Source organism: Microcebus murinus, chromosome 14 (assembly GCF_040939455.1).
Source record: "Microcebus murinus isolate Inina chromosome 14, M.murinus_Inina_mat1.0, whole genome shotgun sequence".
Taxonomy (NCBI): Eukaryota; Metazoa; Chordata; class Mammalia; order Primates; family Cheirogaleidae; genus Microcebus; species Microcebus murinus.
Window position 1 is genome coordinate 26,355,392 of NC_134117.1, and position 12,580 is coordinate 26,367,971.

Consider the following 12,580-nt stretch of genomic DNA (forward strand, 5'->3'; position numbering starts at 1 on the left):
CTGGAGCAAGTCCTAGAAGAGCCAGCCAACTCGGCCCTGGCAGTGCCCCAGGGAGCTTTGTCTCTTGCTGCCGTGCTGGCAGCTCACACCGCAAACTGCAGCTGAACTGGAACTTCCAGGTGGTTCTAAGAGACTTTGTCAGTCCTGGGCATCTCTCACCTGTGTTCTCTTCTTTCCTCTATCTCGGCTCTTCCCATGGACTCCAGTTACTTAAAGAGGCCGGCAAGGAGGGGAACCTTATTGCCATCTTCCACGAGGAGCACAGCAGAGTGCTGCAGCAGCTCCAGGTCTTCACCTTCTTCCCAGAGTCCCTTCCAGCTACCAAAAAGCCATTTGAGAGGAAAGCCATTGACCGCCAGTCTGCTCGAAAGCCGCTCCTGGGCCTGGTGAGTAGGGAATTAGAGATGGGCAGTACGGCCTAGTGGCTACGAGTGGGCACGCTGGAGCCAGAACCCTGGGTTGAATCTGGTACTGACATTTACTGGTTTTGGGTTTTTTTTTTTGTTTTTGAGACAGAGTCTTGCTCTGTTGCTTGGGCCTAGAATGCTGTAGTGTCAGCCTAGCTCACAGCAACCTCAAACTCCTGGGCTCAAGGGATCCTCCTGTCTCAGCCTCCCAAGTAGCTGGGACTATAGGCATGTGCCACCACATCCGGCATCTGACACTTATTGTGTATCCTTGAACAACTCGCTGACATTTGTGCCTTGGTTCCTCCATCTCTAAGATGCAGATGCTAATTATACCTACATCATAGAGTTATTATGAGGTTTAAATGAGTTAATATATAAAAGGCACTTAGAAATGACCTGGCACATAGGAAGCACTGTACAAGTAATGTGTCATCATCAACATTGAAGGACCTGGCTCTGTCTCTCCATATAAGTGTTTCATAATAAATGGGGAATAATAAATAGAGATGCTCATTTACTGGGCATCACTGACGTGCCCACTGACCTGTGATGGCGACCACCTGTAGTGTTCTCACACTTGATATGTCCTTCAAGCTGCCCTCTGAAAAGTATTCTTGGATCTTAGTCCCACACAGTTAAAGGAGTTAGTGAAGTGTTAATATTAACCCTTTGGGCCGGGCGCGGTGGCTCAAGCCTGTAATCCTAGCACTCTGGGAGGCCGAGGCGGGCGGATTGCTCGAGGTCAGGAGTTCGAAACCAGCCTGAGCAAGAGCAAGACCCCGTCTCTACTATAAATAGAAAGAAATACATTGGCCAACTAATATATATATATAAAATTAGCCGGGCATGGTGGCGCATGCCTGTAGTCCCAGCTACTCGGGAGGCTGAGGCAGAAGGATCGCTTGAGCCCAGGAGTTTGAGGTTGCTGTGAGCTAGGCTGACGCCACAGCACTCACTCTAGCCTGTGCAACAAAGTGAGACTCTGTCTCAAAAAAAAAAAAAAAATATTAACCCTTTGCACACGGATGTTGAGTGTGGTTAGTGTCGAGTGGATAATGAGAAAAAAGCAAGAGAGTGCAAAGGGTTAATACATTGGCCAGGCATGGTGGCTCACACCTGTAATCCTAGCACTCTGGGAGACAGGATCGCTCAAGGTCAGGAGTTTGAAACCAGCCTGAGCCAGACCCCATCTCTACTAAAAATAATAAAAAAAAAAATTGGCCAACTAAAAATATATAGCAAAAATTAGCCGGGCATGCTGGCACATGCCGGGAGGCTGAGGCAGTAGGATTGCTTGAACCCAGGAGTTTGAGGCTGCTGTGATCTTGGCTGACACCATGGTACCAGAGTGAGACTCTCTCAAAAAAATATATATTAATACATTGATTAGTTAGTATTTAAGGGTATATTGGTTTTGTCAGGCCTCTCTAATTTTGTTCATGTATTGAAAAAAGTAATACAGCCAAACAGTTAATGGCTGGCTGCTTTTTTACCTGAATTTATATTCTTTTTGAGCTCAATTCTTTTATATTTTAAAAGTTAGAGTAAGATGCACCAGATTATATGGGCTCATAATCTATAAGACTGCTGCTGTTTGCTCCATATAATCACATAGACATTTATGTTACCACCTTTATAGATGGGTCAAGATAATTGTTTAGGTTCATCTAACAAAACAAGACCAACCTAGTAATATTACTTAGATGTTTTGATTATTTAGGGAGCATTTTAATCATTTTTTGTCACGAGATAACAGATGCAAGACTGTTCAGTTTTCTTGTAGCTCCAAAGGCACCAAAACATTGCCTAAGAGACCATGATTTTTACCTAGCCCCATGGGCTGACTCAGCCACCTTCTACCCACATTAGATGTTTCATGACTAATTGTCATCGCCTTGTTTCCGAGGCTCTGACTACATGTTGGGATTAGATACGGCCACTGGGGTAATGGCCAGGGCAGGCTTTTTGTTGGTGGCACCTCTCTCATCTCCTTTCAGCCGAGTTACATGCTACAGTCAGAAGAACTCCGGGCTTCCCTTCTGGCAAGGTATCCCCCTGAGAAGCTCTTCCAGGCGGAACGGAACTTCAATGCTGCTCAAGACCTGGACGTGTCACTTTTGGAAGGTGACCTGGTGGGTGTCATCAAAAAGAAGGACCCCATGGGCAGTCAGAACCGCTGGCTGATTGACAATGGAGGTAAGAATTTTAATTGTCAGGTGAATGTAACTAAATGAAGAACGAATGGTTTTGGCTATACCTGAATCCTGTCCAGGCCAGAAAAAAACATGAGAGTCTTTGATTAAAGGGAAAAGTAACCTTAAAAGTTTTATCTGTCTCTGGTGAGTGTAATGCCCAGGTCATTACTGAAACAAAACCTGTTTTGGGTTGTATTTTGTTTTGAAAAATTCCAGAGGAGCTTTCATTACGTATCTTGCTGTGTTTTATAGCTCTTACAGGCAGTAAATCCTGCCTGCTGGGATCCTGGTCCTTCTCAGCCTGTTCTGAGTAAACCGTAGAATAATCTGCCCTCTCCCAGCTTCTATAAATTTTCGTGTGTGAATTAAAAACCTATAGGTTTTTGTTTGCTTTTTTAGTTTTCTCCCCACAACAGTATATCTCAGGACTAATTTAGGGAATCAATTTTAAAAAGATGTGTTTTAAAGAATTCAGTATTGATCCTTGTTCCAAAATCCAGAAACCTCTGAAAAACAAGGTTATTTTTTTAGAACTTGTTTGCTAAAACCTGGACAAAAGTGCTTTGAGACTATTTATGATTATAGCTTATCCTTTCTGGTGTGACTAGCCGTGTGTATTTTTAAGTGCTTGATTATCTGAGTCAAAGAAGTTGATGAGTCAATTTTAGGAGGAATGATACAAAGACATTAGAACGTTCCTTGTTTGTCAATGATGTGAAATATTTATACATATCTGTGGGGTATATAGGATGGCCAGATACACATATATGTTGTATGATGATCAAGGTAATTACCACATCCATCAAATATTTATCATTTCTTCATGGTGGTAATATCAGAATCATCTCCTCTAGCTGTCTTGAAATATATACTTTATTAGTCGCCCGTTTGTGTAATAGAACACTAGAACTTATTCTTCCTAGCTAACTTTGTACCCATTGACTAACCTCTCCCCTCCTCAGCTTCTGATAACCACTATTCTACTCTGCTTGTATGAGATCAACTTTTTTAGATTCCACATAAATGAGCTCATGCAGTATTTGTTTCTCTGTGCCTGGCTTATTTCACTTAACTTAATGTCCTCCAAGGTCATCCATGTTGGGGCAGATCATAGGATTTCTTTCTGCATACTCATCTATTTTCTTTTTTTTTTTTTTTTTTTTTTTTTTTTTTTTGAGACAGAGTCTCCCTTTGTTGTCCAGGCTAGAGTGAGTGCCATGGCGTCAGCCTAGCTCACAGCAACCTCAAACTCCTGGGCTCCAGTGATCCTTCTGCCTCAGCCTCCCGAGTAGCTGGGACTACAGGCATGCGCCACCATGCCCGGCTAATTTTTTATATATATATCAGTTGGCCAATTAATTTCTTTCTATTTATAGTAGAGACGGGGTCTCGCTCTTGCTCAGGCTGGTTTTGAACTCCTGACCTTGAGCAATCCGCCCGCCTCGGCCTCCCAAGAGCTAGGATTACAGGCGTGAGCCACAGCGCCCGGCCTCATCTATTTTCTTATAGAAACATTTATGGGTTTATTTATAGGGTGCTAACCCTATTGGGAGGTATATATGTACTTGACTGCCTCCCCCAAATCCAAACAATTTAAATAACAGGGGTCTGTACATCTACAGACACACCACTTATTACTGAAGATTTTAGCATTTCTTGGTTTCTTTAAAAGCTTCTTGTGGATTTTTTTGTCCTCTCCCCACTTCTGCTTACCTGGAATAGTAGAGGTTGGAAGTGGGAAAGGAAGGGCGAGGATAGAGCTTCCCAGGGTGATAGTAGGTGACGGCCACTGACGGGGTCAGACACATCCTTCTTAAAGTTCCAAGCTGTTTGAGAAGCTGCTCCGTCCTTGGGGTTTTTATCTGCTCAATCCTGAGAGGTAAAGTAATAAGACCCTCTCGCCTCCCCATGTGCCCAGGAGGTTCCCAGTCATTGGGCAGATATTTATGCAGGGGCTACTGTGTGCCGCAGGGAGTACAGGAGATACGTTGGAGATCAAGGGAAACAGAGATGTGCCTGTTACAATTATAAAAAATTGTCCTGTGGCTACTGTCTCAGTCCCCAACGTGACTTAACAGTTTTAGCTGGAGGGCCTTCTCCATCCTCTTGGGCAATTTAATAAAGTGAACATATGCTATACACACGCTATGTGTATATTCTTACCAGTATAGACAGCTTCCTGCTGTAGAGTTCTCACAGTAAGTCCCTCTGGCCACCCTTGGTGTACTTGAACATAAACTTTGGTCACATCTTCCCCTTAGCTGTGACGTGACATCCTAGGAAGTTTGTAGGAAGTTTGCTTCACATGCCCATTCCCAGGCATGCAGTTGATTTTACTACCGTCCTCTCAGTTGCCCACAAGGCCCCTTTGTCACGCGTGTTCCGAGGCTGTAACAAGAAGGACCTGGCAGGTAGCTTCAGCTTTTCATCTGCCCACACATCGAATCCTGGGATTGGACGTTTAAAGCCCTTTCAGGACCTAGCTTTGCTTCCCCACTCGCTCCATCCTTCTAAGAGTTCTTGATGTTGGTTTTTCCTTCCCGTAGTCACCAAAGGCTTCGTGTACAGCTCCTTCCTAAAGCCCTACAACCCTCGCCGCTCCGACGCCTCCGTGGGCAGCCACTCCTCCACCGAGTCAGAGCACAGCAGCTCCTCGCCCAGGTTCCTGCGGCAGAACAGCAACAGCACCTTGACCTTCAACCCCGGCAGCATGGCCGTGTCCTTTAGCTCGGGGCCTTGCCAGCAGCAGCCTCAGGATGCATCCTCACTGAGGGAATGCGACCCAGGAACTCTCAGCACATCCTTGAACCTGGGTAATTCAGAGGGTGGCCCTTCAGAGCTGGACTCCGCCTCTCAGCCCATGCCAGGGGACGCTGCAGATCCAGCCAGAGACACAAACCAACCCGCTGCCGCCCTGAGGAGCTACCGAAACTCTAGGCATCTAGAAATGGGTGGTTACCCCATACCAGGGCGAAACGGGCAAGGCAAAGACCTCATAAAAGGATGTACAAGAGCACCCCAGGCCTTGGAAGACAAAAATGAGCCAGAAAGCAGTGAGGCAGAAGGCAACCAGGTGAGTGTATCCCGGGCCTGCCACAGGTGGCGGGGGGGTGACCTGGAGATGAGTGCAGACAGGTGTCATCGAACACAGGGAAACTCCTGCTGTACGAGTGAGCACCTTGGCACCTTCTATGGCTGACCCTGCACATCGATTCCTGGACCCCTTCTGGTTTGTCATTGGACATTTCTGATGAAAACTTTTCCCATTCTTCTGACTCGCTAATTCTTCAGTCTACTATTTAACCTAGTATTTTATTCAAATAACTATTTTTGTTTCTAGAATTTAGAAATGAAATTCTGCCTGATTTTCCCATTCTTTTTGTAATGGCCTATTCCCGTCTTGTGGATTTGAGTATAGCCTTTCTATCTTGAATATTTGAAACCTACATGTTTTAAAGCCACTTTCAGATTCACAGCTGAGGCGCCTCTGCTTCACCCATTTGTTGTTCTTACAGCAGTGAGTTTCCTTGTGTGTTTTGTTACAAGATTTGTCTAAGTTCATCTCCAGAGGAGTTACCTGGAGAAAGACTTGGTCACATCTTGGGTTGTCAAAGTGTTGCCTTAGCTGAGATCTGGATTCCAGAAGCCAGTTTTCCCCTAGATCCTCAGCGGAGCTTGGCGCACACTTGCTTCCCTGGTGACCCTTATGCTCACAGCCCAGGCTTCCTAGTTCTGCACCTGCCAACCAGAAAGGTTATAGACATGTTGGGGGAGAAAAATGGACCTTTCTTAGATCCTGACTTTGAGCAGAGAATGCAGTTTAGCCTCATCACCTCCTGTCCCTGCCCTTCCCTTTGTCACTGAGCACTTGGCATATCTTTGTGGCACCAACAGCACATCCTTTCTTGCTTTGAAGATAGTTTGGGGTTTTTTGTTTTTTTAATTCATAACTTCTGTGTTAACTGAAGATTCTTTCTTCCACCCTTTAGGCAAATCTGAAAGACTGAAAAGTTGTGAATTTTGTCTTTCTGCCCTGTCCATTGTGGTAGCCACCAGCCATAGGTAGCTATTTAAGTTAGTTAAAATTAAAAACTCAGTTCCTCTGTCTAGTTAGCTGGATTTCAAGGGCTCAGTGGTCAGGGCAAATGCAGAACGTTCTGTCCCATCACCACAGTTCTCTTGGACAGTGTTGCTCTCAATGGTTTTCTGTTTCCTAACTCACTTTCTCTCCCTTGCACAGGTCTATTTTGCTGTCTATACCTTCAAGGCACGAAACCCAAATGAGCTGAGTGTGTCAGCCAATCAGAAACTCAAGATCCTCGAGTTTAAAGACATTACAGGAAATACAGAGTGGTGGCTGGCCGAAGTTAATGGGAAGAAGGGCTACGTCCCATCCAGTTATATCTGCAAAACTGAATACACCTGAGCCTGTTTTGCCTTCCACCCTACCTCGCTGCCTTTGCTTTCAGTCTGCAGGGGTCCAATGGTTCCCGAGAGGGTACCTGCTCCTGAGACACAGGCCCTGTCCACATCCGCTTAACCACGGCACAGTGGGGCACGGGACGAGCCTTGCTCTCCCTGATTGGGTTGTCAACCTTGATGCTCACTAGAATTCCTAGAAGCTGAAATGGACCCTGGGGCTTTGCACATGATTTAGTGACCATGAGAAGAGAGGTGAGCCCTGCAGTCAGCCTTTGGAAGTGAGAAATTTCCAATCGGAAGACCTCGTGCTATAGCATTAGAACATGTTGGTATTGGTTATACCATACTGAGTTTGGGGTGGCCGGTGCTCCATGATCAGCTGACTTGGATGAAGAGAGGAATTGTGGCTCTGGGAGCCCTTCTGGGCTGTGCTTCTGCATGTGGGAAGGAGTTTGTCAGGACTGTGCCAAACCTGGTGGATCAGAGCTTCTGGGCCACCTCCAGTGTCCAGCACAGTCACACTACCCAATTTCTAAGGTCCCTAAAATACTACTGTCTATATTCTTTCACTGCATTCCCAGATTGGTTATACAATATTCAGCTGCTCGCTGCTTTTCAGAAGTGGTTAGGGTCTTGATTTTCCTTTGACCCTTCATCTGAAAGGCTCAGCTGTCTTTGTTAGGCACAGTCACCAACACTTTTCTGACAATTAACTTTCCTTTCTATAGTCTGTGGGTGACGTTGTGTAGCCCCCTAGCCCTGGACTCAGTAACTGATGAGTGCTCTAGCCAGTCCATTGAAAGTACCAGCGCTGCAACGAGCAAATGGATGCCTTTCTCCATCATCCATTTAGTCACATCCACAGATGCAGAAAACATAACACGTGACTTATCTGGATTAGGATAAGCCATTCTAGAAGTGTTATAGTTTATCCTAGACTTGGAAAAAAGATTGTCTATTTCACCACAACCTCTACACTTCGGATACAACATTCAAGGTCAAATAGAGTCTAAAGTGCCTTGTCACACCTCCTGCCAGTCTGGGGAAGATACGAGGTAACCCCTTACACTGAGAATCTCCCCCTGGAAGTTCTGTTTTAGCAGGGTTGCTATTTTTAAGATCTTCACCAAATACAAAGGCTACCTGGGAACTGTGAATGTTGTCTTTAAGATCCAGGCCCTGCTCCTCCAGGTGCACATTTGGCCTTAAATTCCTGGCTAGTTGGGGAGACACCCATGAGCTCCTCCATCCACAGTGTCTGCTGAGCGTGGTCAGAAGGCAGCAGTGCAAGAGTCTTGTGAGAGTGTTTATATTTAGAGATGTTTACATTTAAGTAGTTATTTTATAAATAAAAGCATTTCTAATGGCCACAAGTGTCTTGATTTCCCTCCATGTCTACCCAGACCATTGTGACCCCCCGATTCTGGGGAAATGGGAGAAGCCAACTGAAGAAACAGGTCAGAATTCATTTTGTCAAATATTTTGATAGAATTTCCATATTCTCAGACCATGTCCATGCTGCAGGTGGTTGCCTGTTGTATGGTAAAAACCACACTATTTTAAGCCATCTTGCACTATAAAATTCTAATAATAGAAGAGCTGGAATCTCTAAGGGACAAGAATTTTCCCAGTATTACAGACGTGGAAACACTAGAGATTAAACAAGGTCAACTCAGTAGCAGTTCAGGCAGGTTGAGGGCAGGGAAGGGAATGGCAGGACAAGTGGCAGAGGTGGGACTGAGGACCACACCTGGGTGACAGTGAAGCCATTACCCAGCATTATTAAGGAATGGAAAACAGTTGAGTAGATGGCCTGTGAAGAAGCAGCTTGTAGGTCCATCCAGGCCAACTCTTTAATTTTATGGACTAGGAAAGTGGGATCCAAAGACACTCTGACTTGCCCAAGTCGTACATCAAGTTTCTGATGGATTGTGAATTTAAACTTGGGCCTGCAGGCTGTCTCAGCCAGTACCCCTTGCTCTGAAGCCTGACTGGTTTCCAACACCTAACATTCTGAGTGTGGCAACTTGCCTAAACTACACTGCAGTTTTCCTCATCTGCAGCAGAAATGGTGATACCGTCCACCGCAGAGTCGTTAGGATTCAGTGAGTTAGTACATGCAGGGTGCAAGAACAGCGTGTCAGCAAGATCGTGGAATAGGACTTTCTAGCCCTCATCCTCCCACAGAAACATTTTGAACAACTATGCACATGTGCAAATACCTTCATAAGAGCCAAGGAAACCAGGTGAGAGATTACAGCACAAGTCAGAAACGACACATTGAAAAGGACAGGAAAGACAGTTTGGCATTACATGCATCACCCCTGCCCCAACCCTAAGCAGCACAGTGTGGGGAGAGAAGTGAGCCCCAGGCTCCAGGCCTATCTGTAGTGTAGTACATGGAGTAATGTCTAGAGACCACCACAAACACTCATGTCTTGCTCAAGACCACACACCTGCCCACCCTTGCAAGGTGAATATAACAGCTTCTGCATCCCTTTTGGTCCCACCGGCCAGAAGTTCTGGCATATATAGTTCCCAGGTTTCTAGCTTGGGAAAAGCAAAGAAGAGAACAGGAAAGTGAGTGCCAACAGGCCATCTTATTGGAAAGTAGAAAGAAATTAAAGTATGAAAAGGGTTTAAACATATGGCCTTGTGCTTAGTACTGTGTTACAAGAGTCAACTCTGTGATCCTTCTTATGTTCTACTCTTAATTCAAACCATGGGGAAGAGAAACCCAGAAACGCAGTCCTGGATGGAGAACGCACCACCCAGGACAGCTGGTTATGTCTAGCCAGTCGCTGCCGCTCCCACAGCGGCCTCCCCACCCAAAGCAGCCACCATCAGACTCCTTGTCCACCTCTGCAGATCTGGCAGGAGATTAGAGTAAATGAATCAAATTAGATGCAAGGAAGCAAACGAGATCAAGGCCTTAGCAAGCCACCCTCCTTTTCTTGCCTTCTGTCCTATTTCAATACCTCCATGCATCCAAAACAGGGCAAAACCTACTTCGAAGCATTCAGGAGTAGTAGAGACCTTTACTGAAGATTCCTTAAGTATATGGAAGAAGAAGATAACTCTACATATCACAAAGCAAAACTTCCTTTAAAAATTCCTTTCTTGAACTGATGCTGGAGGAAGTTGAAGTTTTGGGTCAAGCCCTACTCTCTTTCCCTGATTCAAATTCCCTCTCACCACTTCCCTAACTGCCAAGCTTTCCTTCTCCTCCTCCCTTGTTCCCCCCCCCTCACTTTTTTATTAGGTCAAACAATTTCATTTCTTGCATTGGCATCCACCCCAATTACACAGTAACATCAGTGCACCAGAACAGAGGCCTAATGGCCAAGCAGTGCACACGGAAAACCCTTAGGATATGAGAGGGACAGTCATTTATATATACTGAGTTTTGTGTATTTTATGATGCTAATATGAGTGCCTTGGTTCCAAGGACTATGCCATGGTACACAATGTTAAGTCTTCAAGAGATTCAGAAAGTTTTCTATGCCAGGGAAGCTCTGGGTCTGTCAAAAATATCATCTTCCACTCACTTAACTAGGTACTGTGCCAAGTGTTGTATTATCTTATTTCTATCCCCCAAACAATACAGAGGTTAAAAACGTGACCAAGTTTGCCCAGATAGAAATAGGAAAGTTCAGATCCAAATCCTAGTCTCTGACAGCAAACTCACCTATTTAACCCGTCTGCTGTACAACCCACTTGAACACACCAGTTCGTGTATACACAACCAAAATGACTCTGGCCTAAACCACTGATTGATCCTCCCTAGCTTGGTTCCATGGGATCCCTCGTCTAAAGCAGAAGACACTAAACAACAAAGGAAATAAAAAATGAAAAAAAATAAAGCAGAAGACACTGGTCCTTTAAATCTTGAAGAATTGAATAGAAATAAGAGACTAAGCCAGTCTCCATTGCCTTAGGTCACGTGGAAGCGCTATGTAACCTCCAGCTCTCCTTCAAACCCTGGTCTGCGTAGAGCTGTGTGGAGACCTGACCCTACTGGCTCTGTTCCTGAACCTTTGGTTTTCTTGGAACTTTAATCCCCTAAATCCAATCTTTTGACTGACTGGGGCCTGCATGCCAGTAGAGAGTTCCCTCCCACCCAGCCCCAAAGGAGGTAGTAACTTTTTTAGGAAATTTCCAAAATGCGCCTACTACCAATAAATAACCTGCCTAGTTCCTTAATCCATCTCTCAACCATGTAGAGGATTCTAGATAATGTTGGTCCTCAGTTCACTCCTGGGAGCCTTCTGTGGCATCTACTCCAAGCTAAGAAGATACACACACTGATCCTAAACTTCCTATGGAAATGCAAGATACCCAGAATAGCCAAAACAATCTTAAAAGAACTATAAAACTACAGTAATTGGGGGGAAAAAAACAAACTGGATAAATTGGGCTTGATCAAAATTGAAAACTTTTGTGCTTAAATGAACACCAAAGTAAAAAGACAGCCAGGCACAGTGTCTCAAGCCTATAATCCCAGCACTTTAGGAGGCCAAGGCGAGAGGATCACTTAGGCCAAGAGTTTGAGACCAGTCTGAGCAACATAGTGAGACCTCATCTCTACAAAAAAATAGAAAAATTAGCGGGGCATGGTGGTATGAGCTTGTAGTCACAGGTACTTGGGCAGGCAAGGCAGGAGGATTGCTTGAGCCCAGGAGTTTGAGGTTGTAGTAAGCTATGACAACACCACTGTACTCTAGCCTAGGTGACAGAGTGAGACCCTGTCTCAAAAAAAAAAAAAAAAAAAATTGCAAGTCATAAATCTAATAAGGGACTTGTATCCAGAACATATAAAGAAAACTTATAACTCAGCAATAAAAAGACAAAAAGCAAATTTTAAAATGGGCAAAGGATTTGAAATTTTGCAAAGATATACAAACCGTCAATAAACACATGAAAAGACTCAAGATCATTAGTCATCAGGGAAATGCAAATAAAACCACAATGAGATATGAGATATGAATTCATATCTACTAGTATGGTTAAGATAAAAATTTTAAGTTGAATATTGTAGATATTGGTATTGTAAATATATGGTTTTATATCTGGGTTCCCTATTCTGCTCCCTTGGTCTATGTCTCTACTTTTATATCAGTATTATGTTGTTTTGGTTACTATAGCCTTGTATTCAACAAGGCAGACAACAACATACACTGGGGAAGGGAAGCCCTATTCACTAAATGGATAGCTACATGCAGAATAGAAGACTCCTATCTGTCACCACTTACAAAAATTAATTCAAGATGAATAAAAGACTTTTTTTTTTTTTTTTTTGAGACAGAGTCTCACTTTGTTGTCCAGGCTAGAGTGAGTGCCGTGGCGTCAGCCTAACTCACAGCAACCTCAAACTCCTGGGTTTGAGTGATCCTTCTGCCTCAGCCTCCCGAGTAGCTGGGACTACAGGCATGCGCCACCATGCCCGGCTAATTTTTTATATATATATATCAGTTGGCCAATTAATTTCTTTCGATTTATAGTAGAGACGGGGTCTCGCTCTTGCTCAGGCTGGTTTTGAACTCCTGACCTTGA

At 44.5% G+C, this 12,580-nt stretch overlaps 1 protein-coding gene across 5 annotated transcripts in view; it reads left to right on the forward strand.

Annotated features, from left to right (window-relative positions):
- DNMBP (dynamin binding protein) overlaps window positions 1–8,400 on the forward strand; it is a 106,085-nt gene extending 97,685 nt beyond the window's left edge. For all 5 annotated transcript variants that reach the window (XM_012768350.3, XM_012768358.2, XM_020280621.2 and 2 more), the window contains 4 exons: window positions 207–386; window positions 2,408–2,606; window positions 5,152–5,678; window positions 6,846–8,400. In XM_012768350.3, coding sequence (XP_012623804.1) covers window positions 207–386; window positions 2,408–2,606; window positions 5,152–5,678; window positions 6,846–7,031 — 1,092 coding nt within the window. In that variant the 3' untranslated portion in view covers window positions 7,032–8,400. The remainder of the gene's footprint in view (window positions 1–206; window positions 387–2,407; window positions 2,607–5,151; window positions 5,679–6,845) is intronic.
- The last annotated feature ends 4,180 nt before the right edge of the window (window positions 8,401–12,580 follow it).